Consider the following 18,668-nt stretch of genomic DNA (forward strand, 5'->3'; position numbering starts at 1 on the left):
CCCACCTTAAATTCTTCCATATACATGCCTAGTAGTCTCTTAAACTTCACTAGTGTATCTGCCTCCACCACTGACTCAGGCAGTGCATTCTATGCACCAACCACTCTCTGAGTGAAAAACCTTCCTCTAATATCCCCCTTGAACTTCCCTCCCCTTACCTTAAAGCCATGTCCTCTTGTACTGAGCAGTGGTGCCCTGGGGAAGAGGCACTCGCTGTCCACTCTATCTATTCCTCTTAATACCTTGTACAGCTCTATCATGTCTCCTCTCATCCTCCTACTCTCCAAAGAGTAAAGCCCTAGCTCCCTTAATCTCTGATCATAATCCATACTCTCTAAACCAGGCAGCATCCTGGTAAATCTCCTCTGTACCCTTTCCAATGCTTCCACATCCTTCCTATAGTGAGGCGACCAGAACTGGACACAGTACTCCAAGTGTGGCCTAACTAGAGTTTTACAGAGCTGCATCATTACATTGCGACTCTTAAACTCTATCCCTTGACTTATGAAAGCTAACACCCAATAAGCTTTCTTAACTACCCTATCTACCTGTGAGGCAACTTTCAGGGATTTGTGGATATGTGCCCCCAGATCCCTCTGCTCCTCCACACTACCAAGTATCCTGCCATTTACTTTGTACTCTGCCTTGGAGTTTGTCCTTCCAAAGTGTACCACCTCACACTTCACCGGGTTGAACTCCACCTGCCACTTCTCAGTCCACTTCTGCATCCTATCAATGTCTCTCTGCAATCTTCGACAATCCTCTACACTATCTACAACACCACCAACCTTTGTGTCATCTGCAAACTTGCTAACCCACCCTTCTACCCCTACATCCAGGTCATTAATAAAAATCACGAAAAGTAGAGGTCCCAGAACAGATCCTTGTGGGACACCACTAGTCACAACCCTCCAATCTGAATGTATTCCCTCCACCACGACCCTCTGCTTTCTGCAGGCAAGCCAATTCTGAATCCACCTGGCCAAACTTCCCTGGATCCCATGCCTTCTGATTTTCTGAATAAGCCTACCATGTGGAAGCTTGTCAAATGCCTTACTAAAATCCATGTAGATGACATCCACTGCACTACCCTCATCTATATGCCTGGCCACCTCCTCAAAGAACTCTATCAGGCTTGTTAGACACGATCTGCCCTTCACAAAGCCATGCTGACTGTCCCTGATCAGACCATGATTCTCTAAATGCCCGTAGATCCTATCTCTAAGAATCTTTTCCAACAACTTTCCCACCACAGATCTATAATTACTCACTGGGCTCACTGGTCTATAATTACCCGGACTATCCCTACTACCTTTTTTGAACAAGGGGACAACATTCGCCTCCCTCCAATCCTTCGGTACCATTCCCGTGGACAACGAGGACATAAAGATCCTAGCCAGAGGCTCAACAATCTCTTCCCTTGCCTCGTGGAGCAGCCTGGGGAATCAGGCCCCCGGGACTTATCTGTCCTAATGTATTTTAACAACTCCAACATCTCCTCTCCTTTAATATCAACATGCTCCAGAACATCAACCTCACTCATATTGTCCTCACCGTCATCAAGTTCCCTCTCATTGGAGAATACCGAAGAGAAGTATTCATTGAGGACCTCGCTCACTTCCACAGCCTCCAGGCACATCTTCCCACTTCTATCTCAAATTGGTCCTACCTTCACTCCTGTCATCCTTTCGTTCTTCACATAATTGAAGAATGCCTTGGGGTTTTCCTTTACCCTACTCGCCCAGGCCTTCTCATGCCCCCTTCTTGCTCTTCTCAGCCCCTTCTTAAGCTCTTTTCTTGTTACCCTATATTCCTCAATAGACCCATCTGATCTTTGCTTCCTAAACCTCATGTATGCTGCCTTCTTCCACCTGACTAGATTTTCCACCTCACTTGTCACCCATGGTTCCTTCACCCTACCATTTTTGATCTTCCTCACTGGGATAAATTTATCCCTAACATCCTGCAAGAGATCCTTAAACATCGACCACATGTTCATAGTACATTTCCCTGCAAAAAAATCATCCTGATTCACACCCGCACATTCTAGCCTTATAGCCTCATAATTTGCCCTTCCCCAATTAAAAATTTTCCTGTCCTCTCTGATTCTATCCTTTTCCATGATAATGCTAAAGGCTAGGGAGCGGTGATCGCTGTCCCCCAGATGCTCACCCACTGACAGATCTGTGACCTGACCCGGTTCGTTACCTAATACTAGATCTAGTATGGCATTCCCCCTAGTTGGTCTGTCAACATACTGTGACAGGACACACTTAACAAACTCTGCCCCATCTAAACCCTTGGAACTAATCAAGTGCCAATCAATACTAGGGAAGTTAAAAGTCACCCATGATAACAACCCTGTTATTTTTGCACCATCCCAAAATCTGCCTCCCAATCTGCTCCTCCGTATCTCTGCTGCTACCAGGGGGCCTATAGAATACCCCCAGAAGAGTAACTGCTCCCTTCTTGTTCCTGACTTCCACCCATACTGACACAAAAGAGGATCCTGCTACATTACCCTCCCTTTCTGTAGCTGGAATAGTATCCCTGACCAGTAATGCCACCCCTCCTCCCCTTTCCCCCACTCTCTATCCCTTTTAAAGCACTGAAATCCAGGAATATCGAGAATCCATTCCTGCCCTGGTGCCAGCCAGATCTCTGTAATGGCCACTACATCATAATTCCATGTATGTATCCAAGCTCTCAGTTCATCACCTTTGTTCCTGATGCTTCTTGCATTGAAGTACACACACTTTGGCCCTTCTACCTTACTACCTTTACACCCTTTATTCTGCTGCTCTTTCCTCAAAGCCTCTCTATATGTTAGATCTGGCTTTATTCCATGCACTTCTTTCACTGCTGTATTGCTCTGGGTCCCAACCCCCTTGTAAATTAGTTTAAACCCTCCCAAACCATGCTAGCAAACCTACCAGCAAGGATATTACTCCCCCTCGAGTTCAGGTGCAACCCATCCAATCTGTACAGATCCCACCTTCCCCAGAAGAGATCCCAATGATCCAAAAATCTAAAACCCTGCCCCCTGCACCAACTCCTCAGCCACGCATTCAACTGCCATCTCCTCCAATTCTTACCATCACTATCATGTAGCACTGGCAGCAATCCTGAGAACGCCACCCTTGAGGTCCTGTTCTTCAGCCTTCTGCCTAGTTCCCGAAACTCACACTTCAGGACCTCATCCCTCTTCCTGCCTATGTCGTTGGTCCCAACATGTATCACCACTTCTGGTTGCTTTCCCTCTCCTACCAGAATATCATGCACCCGGTCAGAGACATCCTGGACCCTGGCACCCAGGAGGCAACAAACCATGCGGGTGTCCTTCTCATGTCCACTTTGCTTTCATGTTTACCGAGGAAAAGGGTATGGAGGACCAGGAGATCAGTGCTGTGTGTGTAAATACATTAGGGCATTTAGAAGTCAAGGAAGAGGAAATGTTGGGCCTTCTACTGAGTATGAAGGTGAAATCCCAGGGTCTGATGGGATTTCCCCAATGTTATTGAAGGAGGCAAGAGATGAGATTGCTGGGACCCTGATCAGCATTTTTGTGTCCTCTCTACATGAGGTTCTGAGGACTGGCAAGAGGCTAATGTTGTACTTCTATTTAAGAAGGGAACAAGGGAAAGTCCTGGGAACTATAGACTGGTGACTCTCACATCAGCTGTGGGGAAATCGCTGGGGAAATTTCTCAAGGATAGGATATATGAGCATTTGGAAACCAATGGCCTGATTAGCTAGAGCCAGCATGGCTTTGTGCGTGGTATGTCATGCCTTACCAACTTTATTGAATTTTTTGAGAAGGTGATGACAGAGACAGTAGGGCAGTGGATGTTGTCTACATGGATTTGACGAAGTCCCCCACGGGAGGGTAACCCAGGAGATTAGGATGTATGGGGTCTGTGCTGAATTGGCTGTTTGGATTTGGAACTGGCTTGTGCAGAGAAGACAGAGGGTAGAGGTTTAAGGGACTTGTTCAAGCTGGAGATCTGTAGTTAGTGGAATTCTGTGGAGATCTGTACTGGGACCTCTGCTGTTGTGATATATAGAAATGACCTGGATGAAAATGTAGATGGGTGGGTTAGTAAATTTGCAGATAATACCAAGATTGGAGGAGTTGTGGATAGTGAAGAAGACTTGCAAATAATACAGCATGATGTAGATCAGTTGCAGATATGGGCTGAGAAGTGGCAGATGGAGTTGCATCTTGGTAGGGTAATTGCAAGGAGACAGTACACTATTAAGGACAAGATCCATAACAGTGTTGCTGAGCAGAGTGATCTTGGCATCCAACTTCTTAGCTCCTTGAAAGTGGCTACACAGGTCGATAAAATGGTTAAGAATGCTTATGGAATGCTTGCTTTCAATAGATGAGGCATTGAGTTTAAAAGTCAGGAGGTTATGTTGCAACTTGATAAAACTCTGGTGAGGCCACATCTGGAGAACTGCGTACATTTCTGGTCACCCCTCTATAGGAAGGATGTCGAGGCTTTGGAGAGGCTGCAGAAGAGGTTTACCAGGATGCTGCCTGGTTTAGAGGGCATGAGCCCTCTCTAAATCAAGAGGCTGGATAAACTTGGGTTGTTTTCCCTGGAGCATTGAATGCTGAAGTGAGATCTGATAGAGCTTTACAAGATTATGAGGGGTATAGATAGAGTGGACAGAGAGTATCTGTTTCCCAGGGTTGAAATGTCTAATACCAGGGAACATGCATTGAAGGTGAGACGGGGTAGGTTCATGGGTGAAGGTTTTTTTACTCCAAGATTGCTGGATACCTATAATCGTTAGTACTGCTACCTCTCAGCTTTTGGGATTGAACTAAAGCCCCCAGCAATCAGAGCATGCCCTTTTCTCACTGTTACCATCAGGTACAGAAGCCTGAATCCACACACTCAGCAATTCAGGACCAGCTCTTCCCCTCTGCCATCCGATTCCTAAATGGACATTGATCCCATGAACACTAAATCACTTCTTAAATTTATATTATTTCTGTTTTTGCATGATTTTTAATCTGTTCATTATATGCATACTGTTATTTATTTATTCCTTCTATATTATATATTGCATTGAACTGCTGCTGCTAAGTTCACAAATTTCATGTCACATGATAAACCTGATTCTGACTCTGACTGTCAGCTCAAGGGACATCATCACACAATCACTGCTTGGATGTGCTGTAGTGACCGCTGAACAGTTCACTGAATTACGGTTCCATGTAGGGTTATGGTACAAAGGATCCTAAAGGAGATGATGGGCTGGTGTGAGGGTGACTGAACTGCAGAGGTATAAAGCATTAAGGAAATAGGGAATGAGACCATTGGGATTGACATGGGCACAGTGGATCTTTTGCATCATCATAAAGATAAGAACAGAACTGTGAAAGATGACAAGAATTGTCACAAGAATTACAGTGGTTCAGGGAGCCAGGGCAATACACACTGGCTTAGCCAGCAACATGAAGTGAATGATGAAATATCCTGCTCTGCTTCTCTGCACATCAGGGTCTGAGTCCATGGACATTCAGTACGCTCACAGTGTAGTTGGACTGATATTGTGTGAGTGACTGAATGACTGGTTTGGTTGTTGTCCCACATCACTGAAATATAATTACATTTTCTTGTACCCCAGTCACTACCTTAACGCAAAGAAAGCATCCTAACTGGATGCATCACGGCTGCTCTACCCAAGACCACAAGAAACTGCAGAGAGCTGTGAAAACAGCCTGGTCCATCACATAATCCAGCCTCCCCTCCACTGTCTCAGGAAAGCAAACAACATAATCAAGGATGATGAGAGGCATTGATCATGTGGATAGTCAGAGGCTTTTTCCCAGGACTGAAATGGTTGCCACAAGAGGACAGAGGTTTATGTTGCTGGGGAGTAGGTACAGAGGAGATGTCAGGGGTAAGTTTTTTCCCTCAGGGTGGTGAGTGCATGGAATAGGCTGCCGGCAACAGTGGTGGAGGCAGATACGATAGGGTCTTTTAAGAGACTTTTGGATAGGTACATGGAGCTTAGAAAAATAGAGGGCTATAGGTAAGCCTAGTAATTTCTAAGGTAGGGACATGTTCGGTACAACTTTGTGGGCTGAAGGGTCTGTATTGGGCTGTAGGTTTTCTATGTTTCTATGACCACCTAACCACCCAGTCATTCTCTCTTCCTTCTTCCATTGGGCAACACATACCACCAGGCTTAGCGTCAGATTCTGTCCCACTGTTGTAAGACCACTGGATGGACCTCTTATGCAACAAAGATTAACTCTTGATCTCTCTATCTGCCTTGTCATGGCCCTTGCACTTCATCTGTCTACCTGCTTGGCAATTACTCTGTATCTGAATATTCTGTATTCTGTGTTTTTGTCCTTTCGTATTACTTCAACTAACTTTTGTGTGAAACAATCTCTCTGGGTGTCATGCAAACAAAATATTTTCACAGTACCTAGGTAGATGCAACTACCCAATTACTTGCCAGTAGCACTCCTGGGCCCAGGCCAGTGCAGGACCTGTGGTCGGAGGTAAGGAGCAGGAAGCCAGATGAAACATTCAGGTGATATTTTGGTGAATCTCTTCTGTAAGTTCCAGTGTAATCACATCCTTCCTATGTTGAGGTAACTAGAACTGCAGCTAAAGCTGTGGCCTAGCCAATATTTAATAAATTGTACCTACGCTTGCAATCCATGCCCCAGCTAATGAAGACAAGTATCCCATGTGACTTCTTCACCAACTTACATTTAGAGATCTTTGTTCCTCAGTACTCCCTAGAACCCTATAATTTGTTGTATCTCATATCCTTTTTGGACTTTCCCAAAATGCATCAGCTCCCACTTAACCAGAATTAAATTCCAGTTGCCTTTGCCCAAATGATTAGCTCACCTAGATCATGTAGCTTAGGACAACCCTGCTTACTATCAATTTTTGTGTCATCTGGAAGCTTACCAATCTCCATTCACATCTAAGTTGTTGTCGGGAGGATGGGGGTAGGATCAGGAAGCTATATGGCCAACAGTGCAAAGGACTGCATGGCAGCACCTGGGGAGGGGGTCCTGAGCACAGCATTAGGTGAAGGTGAGTACAGGTGGAAGAGTTTCAGGAGATGGCTGCATTTTGAGAAGCAGGGGTGAAGATGTTGGCAGGTCGCTATGCATGGGGTCAGCACAGTGAAGGGTTTGAGGGAGCCAAGGTAAGTATTTTGTTTACCTGCTGGTTTACCTCCAACTGTCACTATGCTGTGATCAAGGCAACACTGTGCTGAGAATGTCCACCATATGCCAAGCTCCACTGTAGTAGTTTGAAAAGAGTGTCAAGGTGAATGGGAATTTCCCACCCAGCCCTGAGCCAGAGGTCAAGTCAGGTTGGTACCAATAGCTCAGATGCTGCTGGTCAAATTTCAGTTCAGACATCACTGACCAGGAAATTGTTGCAATAGCAATGTTAAACAAAGTTCCATGGTCTGGTCAAATGTCTTGCCATTCTGATGGCACCAAATATTTTGGAATTGTTGAAATAAACAACCTGTTCAAAAGCAGGTGAAGAGTGTGAATGTGGGTCAGGGTGACTTGTTACAGATGCCTTCTTTCTGTTCACAGACACATCTTTGCCATTGCTGATGCTGCATACACATTGAGCCAGAGATGTGAGAGAGAGCAGTGTATCATCGTCAGGTGGGTGCTACATTCTGACAGCATCATGTCTATTCAAAATGCTGGAGTGAATCTGGGTTGATTCTGGAGATGTCCTGGAATGACTGGAGAGTGCTTGCAATAGATGATTCAGGCTACTGGGCTAGAATGACTTTGAGTGACGTTGATTCTTCCGTTTCTATCTGTTTAGTGGACAGAGTGGTTCAGGGAAGACTGAGGCAGCAAAGCTGATCATCCGCTACCTGATGACACTTTACCAGGAAACCAGGGAGGAGCAAATCTGTCAGGTCAGACTCACGACACAGAACTCGTTGCTAGTCTGAAATCAATGAAAATGAATGTCTCCTTCAGATAGAACTGTGTAGCATTCACACTTTTACTCTGACATGTCACACACTGGACACAGACAGATGTGATCAAGCATCAGAGAAGCTCAGATCCATATGGTCACAGACTCACACATCTAAATACACGTGCACAAGTACAAACAAGATACATGCACAGAAACATACGTGTGTACACTCACACACGATGGAAGTAGAGACAGAGACTTTTTGACACTTGAAGGTGATTGATTGAGGAAGTATGCAAAAATGTGGTATTACAGCTCATGAGGTGTTTCATAACTTTGGTTATAGTGATGACCCAGTTGGACTGCTACCTGTCAGTCACAGCAAGGAGTGAAGTTACTCCCTCATTTAAATTTAATAGGTTCCCAACTCAAGATAGAATTGTTGTAGTGTGAGTGATTGGCGTTAACAGGACCACTAGTCTAATGCAGTGTATAAGATGGACTGACTGTGCATAAAGCGCTTATCATTTGCCTCATGCTCCAAAACATCACTTTCCTATCAGACCTTCAACATACTAATCTGTGACATTCCAGCTGATTAGAAATTGATCATGCCATATTCCTGACAATTATCATGTCAGTGTGACAACAGAGGTGAGCAAAAAGATATGACATAATCTATACTGTTTCTTGCCACAGGCAACTCAGGCTTTTCCCATCTTGGAAGCATTTGGGAATGCTAAAACTGTCCTGAATAATAACTCCAGCAGGTTTGGGAAGCTTCTTTGGATTCATATCCGACAGTAAGTAACAGCTGACTGAGCTGCAGTGAGTTTTGATTTTGTTGTTTTATTTGTGAACTTTGTTAGAGTCATGGTTGTAGAGGAATACAGCTGGGATTGGCCTGACGGGTCTCTGCTGACCATATTGTACATTTAGCTAGTCCCAATTTCCTGTGTTTGTTCCAGGCCTTCCTCCTCCATGTATCTGTCCAAGTGTTTTTAAATGACACTGTTGTACCTGTCTCAACCACTTTCTCTGACAACTCATTCCATATACCTATACACCTGGATGTGGGGGTAGAAGGGTGGGTTGGCAAGTTTGCAGATGACACAAAGGTTGGTGGTGTTGTGGATAGTGCAGAGGATTGTTGAAGATTGCAGAGAGACATTGATAGGATGCAGAAGTGGCAGATGGAGTTCAACCCAGAGAAGTGTGAGGTGGTACACTTTGGAAGGACAAACTCCAAGGCAGAGTACAAAGTAAATGGCAGGATACTTGGTAGTGTGGAGGAGCAGAGGGATCTGGAGGTACATGTCCATGGATTCCTGAAAGTTGCCTCACAGGTAGATAGGGTAGTTAAGAAAGCTTATTGGGTGTTAGCTTTCATAAGTCGAGGGATAGAGTTTAAGAGACGTGATGAAATGATGCAGCTCTATAAAACTCTGGTTAGGCCACATTTGGAGTACTGTGTCCAGTTCTGGTCGCCTCACTATAAGAAGGATGTGGAAGCATTGGAAAGGGTACAGAGGAGATTTACCAGAATGCTGCCTGGTTTAGAGAGTATGGATTATGATCAGAGATTAAGGGAGCTAGGGCTTTACTCTTTGGAGAGAAGGAAGATGAGAGGACACATGATAGAGGTGTACAAGATATTAAGAGGAATAGACAGAGTGGACAGCCAGTGCCTCTTCCCCAGGGCACCACTGCTCAATACAAGAGGACGTGGCTCAATGCAAGAGGGAAGTTCAAGGGGGATATTAGAGGAAGGTTTTTCACTCAGAGAGTGGTTGGTGCGTGGAATGCACTGCCTGAGTCAGTGGTGGAGGCAGATACACTAGTGAAGTTTAAGATGCTACTAGAAAGGTATATGGAGGAATTTAAGGTGGGGGGTTATATGGGAGGCAGGGTTTGAGGGTTGGCACAACATTGTGGGCCGAAGGGCCTGTAATGTGCTGTACTGTTCTGTGTTCTATGATTCAATAAAGAAAAGTTAAAGGTTTTGTTAAAGAACATATAGACAGCATTAATTGCCTTGCCCTCATCTACCCTTTTTGCTACCTTTTCAAAGAACTCACAAAGATTCATCAAACATAACTTCCCATACACAGGGTGGCATGACAGCATAGTGGTTAGCACAATGCTTTACAGTGCGGGTGACCCTGGTTCAATTCCTGCTGCTGCCTGTAAGGAACTTGTATGTTCTCCCTATGACCGCGTGGGTTTCCTCCAAGCGCTCTGGTTTCTTCCCATGGTCCAAAGACATACCATATGGTAGGTTAATTGCTCATTGTAAACTGTCCTGTGATTAATTATAATTGGGGAATTGCTGGGCAGTGTGGCTCAAAGGGCCGGAAGGACCGATTCCATACTGATCTCAATAAAACAAATTAAAATTAAAAACCCATACCCTTGCCTCCTAATGAGACTCTGGCTATCCAACTGCTAGATCCTGTCCTTAAGAATTCCCTCCAGTAACTTCCCACCACTGAAGTCAGACTGACCTGCTAGCTCCCTGACTTATCCTTGTTCCCTTCTTAAACAATGGACGACAATAGTCTAATTCCAGTCTTTAGGACCTTATCAGTAGATAACAATGAACCAGCTATCCCTACAGGATCCTCCTCAGTTGGTATTCTATCTTCCCACAAAGTTGAGGATGTACTCAGTCAGCCTAGGGATTTATTCCCCCACCTTAAAGCACCATAAGGCAGCAATTATCTCCTCCCTGGTATTATGAATATTTTCCAAAACGTCTCTACTTGTTTCCTTTATCTCTTAAGCAACCATGATTTTCTCCTCAGTAAACATCAAGGAGAAATATTGATTACAATTCCCACCTGACTCCTGCAACCCTGCTGATCTGAAAGGAGGCCCGTCTTCCTAACCAACCTTTTACTCTTCCTTCAGTTTACCTGCCAGATCTATCTCATTCTCTGTCTTTGCCCTGATTCCCCTCTTAAGTGTATCATTAATCTTGTTATAACCATCAAGGTATTCCCTTGTGTCCCTGACCTAAACCCAGTCCATGCCTCCTTTTTTAACAGGATCTCAACATCTCTCTTTATTGGGATTAGTAGCATAACTTCCCCAAGTTTCTAAAAGATGGCAGTCTGATTGTCTTAAGTTCATCAGGACAGGGGCATTCCAGGGCAGAGGATAGCTGGAACTACATGACCCAGTAGCTAATTGTTTCTTATTATGAGGAGGAGCTACAGGAAGATCTTAATTTTTAATTCATCCTCCCTTATCCTGTGTCTCCTCATCTTCCCTTGAGTCTAAAGTCTTTATGTAAGTACTTTAAATAAGTTTCTTCAGCTTGAACTATGACTAATTTTAAACTGATATTTTTGGCCATTTCATTACCTTACAACACTGGGATCTGTTCCACTGAGACCAGGCTGAAGAAATGAGAACCCCACAAGGAATCTTATAGTTTTGTGGCTGAAATCCTGGGCTGGAAGTTGTAATCATTGACCACTTGAAGTCAGTTTTAATGCAAAAACAAAAAAAGCATATCGGCTGGAAGTAAATTTAGGTATGACTTTTAAAGCAGAATCAAATATAGTTCTGAAAGGTGAGCGACCATGGAGGTTCGGCAAAGCTGAGAGGGAAGCAGGACAGCTGCCAGCGCTCTCAGTGAGCAGCCACAGGCAAAGTGGGCTGTGTCAGTCCAGCATGTGCTATCCGATTGACGTAATCTACTAATGTAGAATCACAAATCAATATTTACCTCCTAGTGAAAATAGTGAATTAGGCAATAGTGAATTGTGAAGTCACTCTTGTTATTTATCAAGAACAGCTCACACTACCCTTTGTGTAGCAGACATCTCAAGGTGATCCCAAAGGTTTAGTTGGAAAAACATGAGATGCTGAGCTGAGGGAGTAGATATTGCAACGAATAACTGAAAGAGACCAAGGAGCTAGGAATGCCTCAAAGGATAGTGAGCTAGGGTATCACAGAGATAGAAACATAGAAAACCTACAACACTTCCAGGCAAGGAACAGCAGTTCCAGACAAGGACACATAAGTAGCAGAAGTTGTATTTCCCAATAATGGTTTATAGAGAAAGGGGTGCACAAGAGACCAGGACGAGTCAGACGGAGAAAGGGGTGCAGAAAAGACCAGGACGAGCCAGATGGTGCACAAGAGACCAGGACGAGCCAGATGGTGCACAAGAGACCAGGACGAGTCAGACGGAGAAAGGGGTGCAGAAAAGACCAGGACGAGCCAGATGGAGAAAGGGGTGCACAAAAGACCAGGATGAGCCAGATGGTGCACAAGAGACCAGGACGAGTCAGACGGAGAAAGGGGTGCAGAAAAGACCAGGACGAGCCAGATGGAGAAAGGGGTGCAGAAAAGACCAGGACGAGCCAGATGGAGAAAGGGGTGCAGAAAAGACCAGGACGAGCCAGATGGAGAAAGGGGTGCACAAAAGACCAGGACGAGCCAGATGGAGAAGTTAAGAGTAGGAACAAAAGATTATCAAGGGAGAGATGTGAAGAGTTTCAAGATGTGTAGCTGTTATCAATTTGGGATGCTAAACCATTGATGGACTATATGGGCCAGCAAATACAGGAGTAATGAAATAGAGTGGACCCTCTTCCTGGAACCCTGAGCTGCATTAATGTGGGCACGGAGTTCAAGACAGGCTGAAGTCTCTGTAGAACATACAATGACATCAACAGAAGCCAATCAGTCTGTTTCCTTGTTCTTTGAGGTGGTACTTGATCTGCACCTCCAAATAATTTACTGACTTCATTCCATGTTCCTTGATACTAAATAACAATCGTACTCTTCAGGCTTTTGGGTGGGGAGAATAACAGTGAGCAATGGAAAGCTGAGAGTCTGGTGTGTCAAGATGCTATCAGCTGAGGTCAACATGGAAGTAGAGTCTTGTAGGGTTTAAGGTTTGAGGAAGCAACATTGGAAGGAGCTTCATTTATTCTGAGTGGAGTTGCAGTATCTAATGTTTAATGGGATGGCAACGAGAAAGCTTTCGTCACCTCATCTGGTTGGAGAGTGGACACATTGGTTGCTGTCAAAAATGCCCATTCTTTCCTCAAAGGTTTGGTATTATTACTGGTGCTACAAAATGGAAAATGTACTTACTGCGCAACAACACCCCAGTTTGCTGTGAACTCAGTGATGTAATTTAGAGTCGAGGGGAATGTTCATAACAAACACCAGAGACGCATTCACTGGCTGGGAGGTGTTCTCACGTATTGTAGCTCATCAGATCTACTGAGCTGCGGAAGGATGGCCATTCATGGGTCTAGGAGGCTCAAGGTTGATGGTTCGGCCCCTCTTCTGAGGATAAGTTTGTGCTTGGTTATCCTTGGACAGGCAGCTCGTGGTCACAGTGGGCACATTGCAGGATTTCTAGGAGCCACGTGCACCCCAGGGGATTGACTGTTTTATAGATAGTAATAATCCTGTTTCATTTTGAATTTATTCACTATCTTATTACAACTGAATGTTTGTACTGTGTGTATTGTTGTGTAAATAAACTTTTATAGTTTTGTAAAAAAAAGACCAGAGGATCTACTGAGTTGTGGCTTTTCAATGTTCTCAGTGGCCTGGTGGTTGGAACCTCAATATCCCATTACCTTCTGGAAAAGTCTAGGCTTGTCTTTCAGGTAAGTGTATAAGGTAGACCAGATTACTGTGGTCAGAGTGTTGGTAAATCTGAATAAACCCGTAAGAACTTTATCATAGAGTGGCCGTGTCTGTAATTGTTCCCATGGTCAAACTGTGACAGAGTGATTTCCACTTGTGGTCACTGTGATTGTAGGTGAGTTTGCCCTGCTCCTGGTCACACGGTGACTGTGTGACGGTGTTGTTCCCCAGGTCACACTGTGACTGTGTGTTGGTGTTGTTCCCCAGGTCACACTGTGACTGTGTGTTGGTGTGATTCTCCTGGTCGCACTGTGACTGCGTGACGGTGTGATTCTCCAGGTCACACTGTGACTGTGTGTTGGTGTGATTCTCCTGGTCGCACTGTGACTGCGTGATGGTGTTGTTCCCCAGGTCATACTGTGACTGCGTGACGGTGTTGTTCCCCAGGCCACACTGTGACTGTGTGTTGGTGTGAATCACTTGGTCACACTGTGACTGTGTGACGGTGTTGTTCCCCAGGTCACACTGTGACTGTGTGTTGGTGTGAATCACTTGGTCACACTGTGACTGTGTGACGGTGTTGTTCCCCAGGTCACACTGTGACTGTGTGTTGGTGTGATTCTCCTGGTCACACTGTGACTGTGTGTTGGTGTTGTTCCCCAGGTCACACTGTGACTGTGTGTTGGTGTGATTCTCCTGGTCGCACTGTGACTGCGTGTTGGTGTGATTCTCCTGGTCGCACTGTGACTGCGTGATGGTGTGATTCTCCAGGTCACACTGTGACTGCGTGTTGGTGTTGTTCCCCAGGTCACACTGTGACTGTGTGTTGGTGTTGTTCCCCAGGTCACACTGTGACTGTGTGTTGGTGTGATTCTCCTGGTCGCACTGTGACTGCGTGATGGTGTTGTTCCCCAGGTCACACTGTGACTGTGTGTTGGTGTGATTCTCCTGGTCGCACTGTGACTGCGTGATGGTGTGATTCTCCAGGTCACACTGTGACTGCGTGTTGGTGTGAATCACTTGGTCACACTGTGACTGTGTGACGGTGTTGTTCCCCAGGTCACACTGTGACTACGTTGGTGTGAATCACTTGGTCACACTGTGACTGCGTGACAGTGTGATTCTCAGGTCACTCTGTGACTGCGTGATGGTGCTGTTCCCTTGGTCACCACGAGGGTGTGTTGTTCCCCTGATTGCATTGTTACCATGTGAGTGCACTGTTGTTGTACTACAATGTGTGTCATGGATTTTGGTTTTTGTCTTCTAGGCACACAGTGAGCGTAATTACCATGTGTTTTACGAGCTGTTGGGTGGTCTAGATGAGGAGCTGAAAGAGGTGTTGAGCCTTCAGGAGTCAGAAGCCTACTTCTACCTCAATCAGGTGAGGCAATTTGCCTGATTCCCTGTGGAGAACTACATATACCTGTCTGGACACGCCCCCCCCCCCCCCCCCCCCCGATGACTGCTCCTGTGGCTCCTCCCACGGACCCCGGTATAAAGGCGATTGGGGACTCCACCCCGGTCTCAGTCTCCAGGATGCAGTGTGGTGGTCAATTGCTGCTTGTTCTTTCTTCCAGCCAATAAAAGCCGATATCTCGCCTCACGTCTCAGAGAGTTATTGATGGTGCATCATTCCCAAAAACATCTTTCAAGCATTTGGTATACTGTTGTATAGGACCCAGCTCCTCAGTGTCCTGTGATGACAGGTTCTTAAACTGCAATCCTTCCCCATGAAGCCTTTGCATTGGCTACACTGAGCTTCAGTGTGTCAGACAGCACTCACATACAGACAATTATTGTACTGGAAGACCAGCAGGTCTGGGCAGACCAAAGTGTATATTTCACTGTGTTAATGACATTCCATGAGCATTTGATGTTTATTTGTGAGTGCGTTCTGGGAAATCGCACATAGATAGAGAGTTCTCTGTTGTTTGCTTCTCAGGAGGAACCTCGGCACGAACCCTTGCATCCTTTTCCAGACCTTTTTTGCAAATATCGTTCACAAAGAGGCATGCCATCGTCTCTTCCTCATTACACATTCATGATTTTTCCTGTAATCATTGTATCACTGCTTCTCTATTTTTCTGGAAGCTTCTTAGTGTTTTTTGCAGTAGCTGTCTTGCCACTTGAATATAACTCTTTTATAGGTTAATTGTTATCACTGGAATGTCTTGTTACCTTTTCAGTCTAAACTAGTTTTTATTTCAGACTTTATAGTTATTTTCCCAATTTGTTTCTTCGTTCTTTACTCTTGTAACACTCAATGAATGGCCATAAGCAACAGGTTTTATGCTGCTTTTTTTCTTTCTGGAGAAATTCCAGATCTTAAAATCATGGGGTACAACCATTAGTGCTGGTGATAAGGCACTCTGCCATCTGTATTTGACAATCTGCTTGGGAGGCGACTCTACAAGATCCATTACGTCTTTCTCCCACAGGGCCTTCAGGATGTTCCCTACTGACCACTGCCTGATCAATTTGTGTTTCAGTGTGTTTTTCTGAAATTTCTTCAGAATATCTGTGTGTGTGTGCGTTGTAAGTATTTGTGCTATTGGTGTTACAATGTGATGCAAACAGCAAGATTTTAAACTTTAGGAAATATGCCAAGGTGCTATCCATATTAATAGGCTCTCATGTACAAAGAAGATCCAGAAGAGCTAAAGCTTGGTTTGTCGAAACAATTTGAGTGAGAGACAGATATAGACACAGAGAGAGGTTTCCTGAGCTTTAGAACTGCACTTGATAGGAACATTGTTAATGCTGGAGTGATAGAGATGATGAACGTATCAGTGTACATAGATACTCTGTTCTTCAAACCTTGAGCGGAGCCTTCACGCAGTCAGTCTGCAGTATGTTAAACCAAATGGTTACATAGTGATTGAGCAGTCAGCGCCGCTGGCTGACAGATATAGGGACCAAGGTTCCATTCTGAGCTCCAGTGCTGTACTTCCTTCACTGGTGTCACCCCCACGTGGGTTGGTGCATGAATTGGTACATTGCAATGGTGGGGAGATGAGTAGCAGAAGCTGGTGACCTTGGTGGGAATGTGAAGGAATGGGATTAGTATAGGTTTAGTGAAATCTGGTGCTTGATGGTTTCTGCAAGCTCAGTGGGCTGAACGGCCATACCCAGCTTCATCTGCTGTTTGGTTAGTGGCAAAACTTTTAAAGAGTAGTTGGTGGCCACGTGAGAGTGATTAAGCTGCAGGACAGATGTGATGGGAGCTGGCAAAGGCAGAACGACTCCCGTGTTCTACCATGTAACACTCAAGTTATGAGAAGGAGAAACATTCTGTGCTTTGGAAAAGGTAAGACACCTGTTCATTAACAGATGTTTGAGCTTGAGGTGAACTAGACAGCATTGACCGAAATTGACTATTCCAGACCAAACTTCAAAGGACACATGTCCAGAAATTAAAACTCAGAATATTGAGCTGAAGGATGGATATTGGCAGTATGTAAGAATTATTTTTATTTTGTAAAAGCCAAAAAATCCCAAGTGTTGGTGTAATTCTCTCACCAAGCTCGTATGCAAACTTGGCTCGATGGCTAAGTCAGCTAGCAGCCACATGACTAAAAAGTGAGAAAGCAACCTTTCATTCATAATACACATCTAGGGTTGGTATGATTTGGGGTTCAGCCAAACAGGAACACCGTGGTGTTCTGATTAAAGAAACCTCAATTTGAGTGAATGCTCTGTAAATATTGTTCATACACAATTAGCAGTCAGCAAGAAATAATAGATCACACACTGCATAAAATTATAAAGAAGTACTGTTGGGGGTGGGGGGGGGGAGACAGCCTACCTGGGGGAAGCGACAGTGGCCGTGCCTCTGGCACAGAGTCTGGCCCTGTGGCTCAGAAGGGTAGGGAAAGGAAGAGGAAGGCAGTAGTGAAAGGGGACTCTATAGTCAGGGGATCAGACAGGCGATTCTGTGGACGCAGGAAAGAAACTCCAAAGAAACTGGTTTGCCTCCCAGGTGCCAGGGTCCGGGGTGTTTCAGATCACATCCAAAATATCCTGCAGTGGGAGGGAGAACAGCCAGAGGTCGTGGTACATATTGGTACCAATGACATAGGTAGGAAAAGGGAGGAGGTCCTGAGAAAAGACTACAGGGAGTTAGGAAGTTGAGAAGCAGGACTGCAAAGGTAGTAATCTCGGGATTACTGCCTGTGGCACATGACAGTGGGAATAGGAATAGGATGAGGTGGCGGATAAATGTGTGGCTGAGGGATTGGAGCAGGGGGCAGGGATTCAGATTTCTGGATCATTGGGACCTCTTTTGGGGCAGGTGTGACCTGTACAAAAAAGACGGGTGGCACTTGAATCCCAGGAACCAATATCCTGGCAGAGAGGTTTGCTAAGGCTGCTGGGGAGAATTTAAACTAGAATTGTTGGTGGGTGGGAACTGAACTGAAGAGACTGGGGAAGAGGAGGTTGGCTCACAAATGGAGAAAGCTTGTAGACAGTGCGAGAGGGAGGATAGGCAGGTGATAGAGAAGGGACACGCTCAGACCAAAGGCTTGAGACTTGTCTGTTTTAATGCAAGGAGTGTTGTGAACGAAGCGGATGAGCTTAGTGTGTGGATCAGAACTTGGAGATATGATGTGGTGGCCATTACAGAGACTTGGATGGCTCAGGGACAGAAATGCCGGGTTTTAGTTGTTTCAGAAAGGACAGGGAGGAAGGCAAAAGAGTTGGGGGCATGGCATTGTTGATCAGAGATAGTATCACAGCTGCAGAAAAGGTGGACGCCATGGAGGGATTGTCTACGGAGTCTCTGTGGGTGGAGCTTAGAAACAGGAAGGGGTCAATAACTCTACTGGGTGTTTTTTATAGGCCGCCCAATAGTAACAGGGATATCGAGGAGCAGGTAGGGAAACAGATCCTGGAAAGGTGTAATAATAACAGAGTTGTCATGATGGGAGATTTTAGTTTCCCAAATATCGATTGGCATCTTCCTAGAGCAAGGGGTTTAGATGGGGTGGAGTTTGTTAGATGTGTTCAGGAAGGTTTCTTGACACAGTATGTAGATAAGCCTACAAGAGGAGAGACTGTACTTGATTTGGTATTGGGAAATGAACCTGGTCAGGTGTCAGATC

At 45.1% G+C, this 18,668-nt stretch overlaps 1 protein-coding gene across 1 annotated transcript in view; it reads left to right on the top strand.

Annotated features, from left to right (window-relative positions):
- The window catches only part of LOC132380273 (unconventional myosin-XV-like), a 909,717-nt gene that overhangs the window by 289,630 nt on the left and 601,419 nt on the right, over positions 1–18,668 (top strand). Inside the window, exons 9-13 of the mRNA XM_059949029.1 lie at positions 7,601–7,675; positions 7,845–7,941; positions 8,646–8,749; positions 13,523–13,586; positions 14,834–14,947. Of these exons, the coding sequence (XP_059805012.1) occupies positions 7,601–7,675; positions 7,845–7,941; positions 8,646–8,749; positions 13,523–13,586; positions 14,834–14,947 (454 nt within the window). The remainder of the gene's footprint in view (positions 1–7,600; positions 7,676–7,844; positions 7,942–8,645; positions 8,750–13,522; positions 13,587–14,833; positions 14,948–18,668) is intronic.

The sequence above is a fragment of the Hypanus sabinus genome, chromosome 23 (genome assembly GCF_030144855.1).
Source record: "Hypanus sabinus isolate sHypSab1 chromosome 23, sHypSab1.hap1, whole genome shotgun sequence".
NCBI classification, from domain to species: domain Eukaryota; kingdom Metazoa; phylum Chordata; class Chondrichthyes; order Myliobatiformes; family Dasyatidae; genus Hypanus; species Hypanus sabinus.